The sequence below is a fragment of the Myzus persicae genome, unplaced genomic scaffold (genome assembly GCF_001856785.1).
Source record: "Myzus persicae strain clone G006 unplaced genomic scaffold, MPER_G0061.0, whole genome shotgun sequence".
Lineage (NCBI taxonomy): Eukaryota > Metazoa > Arthropoda > Insecta > Hemiptera > Aphididae > Myzus > Myzus persicae.
In genome coordinates this window covers 5,241-16,888 of record NW_019100868.1, presented here as the reverse complement: position 1 = coordinate 16,888, position 11,648 = coordinate 5,241, and the positions used below count along the sequence as shown (strand labels likewise).

Here is an 11,648-nt window from a genome sequence, read left to right as displayed (position 1 = left end):
ACTAAGAATATTTTATATATTATAAACATATATAATATATACATGGTTCACTAGGTATTATTTAACACTAGATGGTGTTAATCATAATTATTAAAATTGTGTGACACTGCACTTCTGTACTTGGCTAATGTTAAATTTATACATTATATAAGTAGGGTCACAAACAAAAATACAAAATATTGAAGATACCCACCTAAACATACAAACATTTACAACTTGAATGCTCAAAAATAGTTTGTTTGTGATACCACTGATGAATCTTTGTAACAGAGAACTCATAATAATTTTGATTATTCTTGATTAACTATTGATAAAATAATATTATGTGTCCATTTGTACTCCTTTATAATATAGCAGTGACATTACGACGCTGTTATAAAAATACACGATTGAGTGATATACATTTTCAATAATAACAATATGGTGCAACATATAATGAATAAGGTGTAATGCTATTCAATTTATGTTCAACAACAGCTCTTTGTTTTAAATGCATTTTCAAAAACTTACATACATACATTTATTATTAATGCTAATTGTGAATTCATCAGAATATATAAGGAGTATAAAACTTAAACATTGCATTTACTTGACTAAATTCTATACATATTTTATGTATAAGGAACAGTTACACAAGACATAAGTAATGTATAAATTGTAAAACTAAGATATTATATATGTATTAAAAAAAATTCTATAGCTGAAATTTAAAATATAAATATAAAATATATATTTTTCGTCTAAGTTTATCAATCAATAAATACACAACAAAAAATATATATACATTTACACATACATTAAATAGACAAAATATAACTTAGTATGAAGTATGAGTATGAAGAATACATTTTTGAATACAGTAGAGATGGGATAAGTTTACTTTAATTAACTGATTCATTTTTTTACATTAAATAAACTGGTTCAGACTGAACAGTGTAAAATCTTTTGATCATAAGAACCATAATTAAAATAAAAACCAGAAAAGTCCATTTAATTGAATCATTAATCAATTCTAATGTGAGTTGTTTCCTAACATAATTATACAAAACTTATTTAAATGAATACAAAATAATGTATTATAAGAATGTAAATATGCAGTGACAAGAAGTCACTATTTCTTTTTTAAGGTTTTAATGGTTTTATACATCAAATTTAACTTTAAATAGTATAAAAATATAAGTTTGTTGACACGTTAAAAATATTGTAAATAAAAATAATCTACTAACAAACAAGTAATCAAAAGTGAGATATTTATCAATAGAGTAATATGTACAATTGAATGGACAGTGATGTGATATGATATTTAATCTTTTAGTCAGGTAAATATTAAAACATAAATTCAATCAACCACTCAGGGAAATTTTATTTTAGCACATTGAAAATGTAAATTTGTTTCTTAAATTAAATTTCAAACATTTCTTATTTTATTTTATTGTATCTATTAATAAGAAAAATGTCAATCATCTAAAGAAGAGTTCAATTATAGTAAACATATTAACTTCAAAAAATACAAATTGTTTTTTTTAATGTTTTATTTGTAATATCTATTTATTAGATTTTGTAATTTGTAATTTAGTTTTATAAAATAGTTTAATTTTTGTACATCAAGTGTAAGAAATAGCTGAAGTAAATATATACACCTGTATTTATCCGGAAACAGTATTTACAACTGCATGTGGTATAACTTAATGCCATTTTTCAAGAGGGAACATAGAAGTTGAAGTTAGATGACGATTTTGTTCATTACTCGTAAACCACCATGTGGAAACCGTTTTTTCAGAAGAAGTTTTTTCAAACAGAATAATGCACGCGTACACCAGTTACTGTAACTTGCTAACTGAAATTGAAAAAAAAACAACAATATTAAATAAATTATTTTGAAAATTGTATTAATTTAATGGCTCAATGTCATATTAAAAATCAATTTAAAAATATAGTAACCAATCAACATTATTCATAGTCCCAACACATAGTTTGTTCCATTATATGTTTGCATTATTGATATAGCAAACATCCTTGTGTTATAGTTGTGAACATAAAGCATATACTAGTATATAACATATTATTTATTATTATCTATGAATAAATAACAATATAAACCTTTTAGCTTAAGCAATACTTATTCTTAGGCATCTACTATCGATACAGGCCTAAACAATTACAAAATCTCAGGTAGTCAGGTGGTAAATCCACATCTGACTGCAACTTTGTAACATCGTTTTAATGTATCTGTTGGGTTGTTTCAGATGTATCATAAGTAATACATTATATGCATTTTAATACTATATACAGAATTTACACGATTTGAGTTATGAATGTTTGAATGTGATTGTTGTAACATGTAAATGGCATATTGAGTTTAACTTGGTTTTAATCTTTGTAGATACATTTTACCTAGAAATAATACACTGTTGCGTATAACATAAAATTTACAGAATATGCAAGCAGGTTAGTGGCCAAAATGTATGTACGACTTACGAAAGTTTGAGGTGAACTATTTAAATTTGTAATTTGTATACTGCACACGACAGTGAACAATGAACATATAGTACAAAATCTACTTAAAAAGTAAAAAAAATAAATAAAAATATCAAAATATTAACGAATAATAATTATTATTTACATTTGAATTGGTAACTACTTCTAGGAAAACTACTGGCATAGAATTTTGTATGCTGCTGGCGTAATTACCAAATGCAAACAAACGTAAATATGTAATAGTTTTTAAATTCAATAAATCCATTATAAGTTGTAGATGACGTTCACATAAGATAATATTATACTTTTAAGTTCCCAAACCTTTCGGTTTAGGCCCTTCTAAAACGTATTCCTGGAGTCGGGGGTCCTCGACCCCCCCCCCCCACGGGTGTATTTTGGGAAAGGTTTATTTAGCCGTTTTTGTAGTCAGTTGTTATAGAGAACTTTGCGCTGTATCGATGCGGGTATCGAGATCGAAGTCATCCTACTTTTGGTTCGGGAGTTATGATTTTTCGTGTATTTTTTGTACTTAGAAAATTACAAAGTTATTTGTATTTTGGATTTTGGGTTTTCGTTTGATCACTACGAAACTCGAGATTCTGGTCTTTTGGTGTACGAGGATTCAAAAAGGCTCTATGATCGAAGTACGTACGACTATTATTTTGCCCATAAACGGAGTAACAAAAAGTTGAAAAACGCATTATGTGATTATTCGTATAACCACACGTTTCCTATTATGGTATACGTCTGTTTAATGTTCTAAGTAATAATTATTTTGAACTTTTTTTCTCATTTATTTTAGTAGATGTGTAGATCATTATTTATTATTGTAAATCGATTGGTATATAAGAATAAAATATTAAAATCTATAAAATAATAGGTCAATTCACTCTAATGTATACATTTTAGCTAGGTAACAACACAAAATTGGAACGGCTGGATGTACATTTTTAAGTACTAAATATTGGTTGTTTCGTCTTGAAATCTTCGAGGTTCAATGCAGTGACAACTCTAGATCATATTTCTGTTTTCAAAAAAGCCGCGTATCGGTTTTAAGTTGGAGAAATTAAAAAAAACAAATTTCCCGCTTATTTTTTTTTTTTGAAAAATTCAATTTTTTAACACGTAATTTACCTCCTTATAATTGAGATAAAAAACTTTTACTAGCTGGGAAATTATCTACGTACGCTTCTGCTTCGATTTTTGAAGGTTTCATAAAGATAGGACTTTTATTGATGGATTTAGGTTTTCGATATAATATGAATTTTAAAAACCTATCTAAAAACATAGATCATTCAATAAAAGTCCTATCTTTATGAAACCTTCAAGGATCGAAACAGAATAGTATCTAGATAATTGGCCATCTAGTGAAAGTTGTTTAACTCAATTATTAAAGGGGAAAATGTTGTGTTCAAAATTTGAATTTTTTAAAAAAAAAATTGGCGAGAAATTTTGTATTAACAATTTTTCAAACTTAAAACCTAGTCGCGGTTTTTTTGAGAACAGACATTTGATCTAGAGGTGACACTGCATTGAACCTCGAAGATTTCAAGACAATACGATCAATATTGAAGTTTTTAGGTTTTATCGATATATTACGATTTTGAAAAAACCAAATCCTTCAAAAAAAAGTACTATTTTTTTGAAAACTTCAAGGGTCGAAGCAGAAGCGTCCCTAGACCAGTTCCAATTTTTTTAAGGTTTTTTTAACTCAATTATTAAGGGTCAAGGGGTAAATGTTGTGATCAAAATTTGAATTTTATTTTAAAAAAAAACTTGCGGGAAATTTTGTTTTGCTAATTTCTCAAACTTAAATACGAGACTCGGTTTTTTTGAGAACATAAATTTGATCTAGAGGTGTCACTGCATTGAACCTCGAAGATTTCAAGACAATACAACCCATATTGAGGGAAGTAGTACTTCAAAATGTACATCCGATTTTGTGTTGTCAGCTCAAATATAATATATTAGAGTGAATTGACCTATTATTTTATAGGTTTTAATATTTTATTCTTACGTACCTATCTATCGCGATACTTTTAAATTTAAGTCTATTATATTTTTAAAAGAAACATAATATTAGTCGTCAATCAGTGTATTATTTATGTTTTTATATATTTAAATATTTAATTATTTGTATACTTATATTATATTTATATACTTTTCAATATTACTTAGTGTTGTACATAATAATTATTATATATTCTCTAATTGTACTTTAATCTATACATTATTGGTCATTATTACCACATCCAAAATTGTAATAGGACTAGACCCGCTGAATTATAAAATAAATAAAGAAATAAAGAAATAAAGAAAAACATTACAATTAATGCATAATACTAGTTGGCAATATTATTTATTTATTTAAAATAAAAATTGCATTTTACTGTATTCAATAGGCAGTTATTATTTTTTTTATTAATATTTCTTGAAAATGTCGGACTTTTTCAGTAATTTTCAAAGGATAAATATTGAAAAATATATCTTTATAAAAATGTCGTCAATTTAGAATAAAAACCAGTTTAAAATAAATTATGGGTCGTAGGTACCTACTTTAATAATTCTCATTATGTAACTACTTATTTATAATTACCTGATATGCGATAAACCGGTTATAATACTTCAGGCTAAATTTAATTATTATCTAAAATATTTATCTAAGAGGTAATTCCTGGTATTTATAATATGATTATGATGAACATTTTTAGTTAAAACCATAGACATATATAAAATATAAACATATATTAAAACCTAACAAACGTACGTCGTACAGTGCCGTAGCTAGAATTAGATGGGCCCCAGTGCAAATTCAATCTGTGGGCCCATTATTTACCATTAATATTTTAATCTGAACATATTCTAAAATAGCAATAGATACCTACTATTNTCTCTTCTTTAAACAAAAAGATTCATGTTTTCGCAGATGTGCCTCACCTAATTAAATTAGCAAGAAATCATTTTGTTAAAAAGTAAAACATAAAATTAAATACATTACATATGCCATTCAAGACCAGTAAAAATCATTTAGCATAATATTATATAATATTTATATATTTTATTTTTAGGGGTTTTATATTACCTGAACAGAAATACATCGGTAAACAAGTAGTACAAGAAATTCTAAATCTTAATAATGATGATCATATGTTGGCATATAAAATAACTGATGATCATATAAACGTCCCACAGAGAAAAATACAAAGTGTCAAAATGGCCGCTCAGTTATTTTCAAATAGTCTGGCTCAAGCAATTTCTTTTTGTGAACAGAAAAACTTACTTAAATGTACAAACTGGAAAGAAGTATTTATTTAAATTATGAATAACTTTTCAATTTTAGCATGTGTAACTTACTTTAATATTTATATTAGGCTTCTGATGTCATATTATTATTTAATAATTGGTTTGACTTAATGAACACACAGCAGCCGGTAGATAAGTTTGTGAGTAGTTATGGAATGGACTTGACATCACAAAATAAATTACTTGATGATATGAACATATTTATAAAAAATATGAGAGTACACGGTAGTACATCAATGTTACCATTCCAGAAAGGTACATTGATATGGTGAATTGTGTGAACAAGATGGTACTAAAAATAATAAATATTGTATTTTGTTTAGGAATTTTGATTACTAATCAATCTTTAGTTAATCTATTTACTGACCTGCAATTGAATTACCCAAAAATAAAATACATAATGACCCGAAAGCTTAACCACGATGTACTGGAAAATCTTTTCAGTTACTTGAAAGGAATGACTGGTAGTAATACTCATTTAAGCCCCCTTGATTTTATGCACTGGTAAATATATTATTTAAGTACACTGATATAATAATAATAAATTATAAATAATATTTTTTTTTTGTGTATTATTCTCACTAGTTTAAAAAGGTATGTATTGGGTAAACATTCAAATTTTGTTTTTTCTGAAAACCGGAACACGGAAGATGCATCTGAAGAATGTATAGTTGATACAGAGTGTTTAACTGGAATAACGATTAAAAATTCAAAAATACATAATGGCTCAAGAGATGTTCAAAATAACAGCAGTTTAGAGTTGGCAATGATAGACTCAGACTTTGGTAGTTGTAGTGTTGAGATACCTAAAGATCAATTCAATATTTTACTAGATTTTGAACTGCAAGTAATTATACACATTTTACAACATATTATATACCTATCATAATAATACATCATTATATATCTACTACGTATTATAATTATTGTGTTAGGCCAAGGAAAAATCTGTTGATGATGAAGCATTTGAATATGTTGTTGGTTATGTGGCAAAAAGATTCATTGGAAAATATCCACAATTAGGAGAAATTGCAACACCTCTTACTAACAATGAACTTAATTGCAGTTGGACAGAATATAAATCAATGGGAAATTTAGTTAAGCCAACAAAATTGTTTTTTAAAGTTGCTAAAATAATGGACATGGAATTTCACAAACTACATGGAAATCATGTTAATCATAATCCAGGTATCATGCAAACACTAACTGATATAGTGATGGATACAGTTGCAGGGTATAGTATTGAAATACCAGCTGAAGTAGTGCATTGTTTGGTACGTACCCGGACATTCATGAGAATCAATCGGCTCAATAAAGCTATTGAACATAACCAATCCAAAAACCTAAAAGACAAGGCATATTTAAAAAAATTTATTGTATAGTTACTAATAGCTTCAATAACATGAAACTAATATTATTAAACTACTAAATATAAAATTAATTACCTGTACATACATGTTTAGATTTGGATTTTCATTAATTGACTACTCAACAATAGTCAACATTATCAATTATTTATGATATCAGATATGATATATTATGTATTTCAAATGTGAGGAAACTGGTAGGTAATGGTTAAGTGGCAAAGTCTTTAAGTAATTAATTTTAATTTTTAAGGTAAGTACGAACTACGAAGTGTAAAAGTGTTTGACGTTTGTCATTATCATTAATAGTGTTTACATCTGTTATAATCTTATCATCATTCAACATAGAAAACAGAATATTTTCATGGCTATAATCACATATTATATTATACACAATAAGATAACGTTTTTTACAAAAATCACATTATATTAAATACATAACTCATAAGTAATTAATATAATAAATACATATATATTAAGTTAAAATATTTATGAGAAAATTTTCCTAGAAAGATTATTACTATTTGACAGTCATAATCATATTGTGAACCTACTATAATAATATATTAATTTAAATTTTGGCGCGCATTCTCGCATAATATGGACAGAGTGACGTAGCNATGGGCCCCAGTGCAAATTCAATCTGTGGGCCCATTATTTACCATTAATATTTTAATCTGAACATATTCTAAAATAGCAATAGATACCTACTATTGATTATAATCAATGATACCGGCATATAAATTACTTCTCAGTGGGAATAGCTACTATAGAGGTAGCCCACAACCTAACCTCAGGTGGGAAGAAATATTAAACATCACTACATCAAGAATACTACAAGCCATTGCACCTGCAGGTAATTTTAAATTATGACATTTTATTAAGTCTTATATCAGATTTATCTGGAGTAACTAATGTTTTTAAATTTATATTTTTCAAATGAGTGTCTTTAATAAATAGTAATGTTCCACCGTATAAAAAACATAATATACCTATAAAACAACTGCCTACGTTAAGTTGATACCTACTAAATAAGGTGGCACCTATATTGTGTAAAGTATTTACTCAACATATTATGATCTTTTTAAAAAATATTTTGTTATTAGTGGTAGTATAGGTAGGTTCTTGTATTGTTTTAAGTATTGGCCCCATTGAGGAATAGGAGTAAGGTATGTATTGTATTATACTAAAATTAACATAATATTTTAGCTGGTAAATTAAAAAATATGTTACATAGATATATAAATATATTAGTAAGGCTCGAAGACATATTATACATAATTATTATGTATAATACCTATACCTATAATATATTATATAGGAATATAGGTATTATATTATATTGTATGTTGTATGAAATTCAATTTTTGTGATTTGTTTATTTCATAGTTTTATTTAAATTAGTAATCTTTATAACAGAAGCAAATTACCAAATACGTAATGCCATTACAAAATTATTATTACAAAGTGGGCAACGTTGTGCTTCTATATGTGTTATGCAATCCACACACAATACTCTATGCCCGCAAGGCACAAGGGCATGTGTCCTCGGAGCCACTCTGCACACAGTACAAATATTTTCTTCATCTTCATTTGGGGGATAGAGTTCATGCAGATTTTCAGGAACTTGTACAAATGTAACTTCATCCTCTTCAGAGTCATCCATAAACAATTGTTGCCAGATGCTCATTTCCTGATCTTCAGGGATGATGAAGTCCCTTTCATCATAATCTAGTAATGAATAATTACTCATAATAATAATTTATACGATAATTACAAAATTAAAAACATTTTTTTTTTTTTTTTTCATAGATTTTTTGTGTCTATATTTTTATAGGCAGCTACTTAATAAGTCTCTTCTGAACATTTTACTTTTTGGACTTATAATTTTGTGTTTTATATAATTATATTGTGGTACCTATTGCTTTATCACTGACAATATATTATACACATTTAAACAATTAAATTTAAAATAATAATAAATGAAAAATATTATTTTAAGTCTATTTTATAGATATTACCTTCTACAATATCGACTTCTGGTTCCTGAATAATTTGTTCAACTGGAATTACATTATTTCCAGCAATGGGTGGCTCAATGATGTTTACAGCATTTTCAATGGCTGGGTTATCTTCCACAACTAGGATGGCATTTTGTCGTGGATACATAATTGGTACTTCTTCATCAGAGCCTAATAATATATTATAATTTAATATTATTTAATCAAACATCAACGATTTATTAATGGTAACTAGAACCACTATGACCTTAATATGTACATTTAAACATAATTTTTTTTTTCATATTCTTTTTTGAGTTACATTGTTACATAAAATGTTTATCAATACATACATACATACATTCTTATATACATATATATGGGCAGGGCGTTGAGGGTCTCGGGGCTATGAATATTGAAAATTTAAATTTAAAAACAAGTAATATGATCCCTTCATTAATTACATTTTGCATAATACAAAATAAAATTATTAGTTTAAGTAATTCTCAACTCTAATGTTATTTCATAATTACATACATAATTCTATTGGGGACTTAATTTGGGATCTAGGGCAAGTGCACTCAATGCCCACTATTTTTAAGAGTATTTTTTTATTATATAAAAAATAACTATACACATTTATAACTATAATCCTATGATATAGTACAAATATATTCAGGATTGATATAGTAAAATGTCTACCTCCTTTCTAACCCTTTATATTTTAAAACTGTTATCTATAGGTACATACTTTGAGCTTCATTTTCCCAGTTCAATTCTCGTTCCAAATAAGAGTCTGCGGCATGAGAGCATTGAATGAGGAACTCTTTTACAGTTATTGCACCAGTCGTTAAAAGCGCTGTGGAATTTTTTATTCTCACTGTATTTAAAATATATTTAAATTTAGTGGACCTTGTTGTTGGCACACCCCTAGCCAGTTGTCCTACAATGGTGTGCTGCTTGGTAATTATGTTATTCAGATGTTCTATATGACCAAAACATTTTTATTAGTGATTTAACATAAAAAAAAAACACATAGTACCTAATAATTTAATAAAAACTGATTAATAATGATAAAATTGAATGTAAAATACTAAAATACTATAATTACCAAGTTTTAAAATTTAATTACATAACTTATTACTAACCTAGAAAAGTCCACAGGTTTGGATGCAGTACCTGAAAAGTTTGTTTTAGGGACGAATGAAAACTTTCCACGTTGTTGTTTGTACGGCGTGGTTGGCCATGTACAGTAAAATATTCTGGTCCCTTCCTCATAATCCAAAAGCTATTTAAATTTAAAAATAATACTAAGAATAATATATTTTATTCTTCATTTTATCATTTTTCAAAAATGTATTTATCGTATTTTACCTAGAAAAATATGTAAAAAACCTTGGAAGCTGAACATTATTATCTTGAGCATACATCTTTATATCTTCAAAACCCGTTTCTATTTGATGTGCTGGTAATAGTGCTAAAGCCGCTGTCATTTTCACACACATTTTTGCTGCCATGTTCACTTTTAAATAACGTGTGTAACCCAACTTTTTAATATTCTTCTGTAGACTCTACAAATATTTATAAACATTCAATTTTTTAATTAACTTTTGTTATCTAAGCAACCAATTTATATAATTTGCAGTGTTAAAAAATGTGTGTGTAACTGCAATAAAATTCAAACCTGTACATAATGGAACCAACAAGAAAATATATTTGCTTCTGGATAAACTACAGTAAAAGCATTCCGGAGGCCTGTCTCAAAATCGATCGTGATTGTAATTGGTCTTACAGAAGGGAATTTCACCTTAAATCGCTCCAACACCTTCTTGTATGAAGCCTCAGTCTTAGCTTCCATCAATACAAAGCAAACAGGGATGGATTAGGTTGAAAAATGTAGTAATTATTTATTCAAATTTTTTTAAAATATATATTATTTACTCACGTGATTTTGTAAAATCAGATGTATGATGAAAAGTTGCCTACAATGCGGATTAGATGGCACAGTTTTGAAGGTTCCATCGGCGTGCAACTCTGTACCACCCTCATGAACTACAGAGTTTATGAGGTCATGGCAAGCAAACATGACATTGAATTTACCATCACTATCCACAATCCATTCCTGGTAAAGTGGCTGATTGCTACACTGATATCTGTTTGCCATATTTATTATATTCACCAAACAAAAACAGTAATTATGAATTGAATTATATGCTATTAATTAAATAAATCTTTAATATTACTTGTTAATATTTAGATCTAAATATTCTCCTAGCTCACGTAAAGTAGATGGCAAAGGTGGTACATGTTGTCTACGAGCTTGACGCATTGATGATTCTGCAGTGGGCCATGCATAAAGTACAGCTGCATTTGGGTTCCTAAAGTAGTATTTTAATAGTAAACTGTATTTTAGATTAAATAAGCTTCAATCTATTTTATCAACCCAGAAACAATTTGAATCTACTAAAATCTAACAAAATATGCTTTCATAGTTCCTATCCAA

General features: G+C 27.4%; 1 protein-coding gene across 1 annotated transcript; it reads right to left on the bottom strand.

The window, feature by feature from the left end:
- Nucleotides 1-9,158: 9,158 nt before the first annotated feature.
- Nucleotides 9,159-10,516, bottom strand: LOC111026513 (the record flags this gene model as incomplete). The annotated part of the gene is made up of 3 exons (XM_022304610.1): nt 10,294-10,516; nt 9,897-10,130; nt 9,159-9,337 (listed from the first exon to the last, which is right to left on the bottom strand). Coding segments are annotated over exons 1-3 (543 nt in total), but the record flags the coding sequence as incomplete, so codon positions are not given.
- Nucleotides 10,517-11,648: the final 1,132 nt, after the last annotated feature.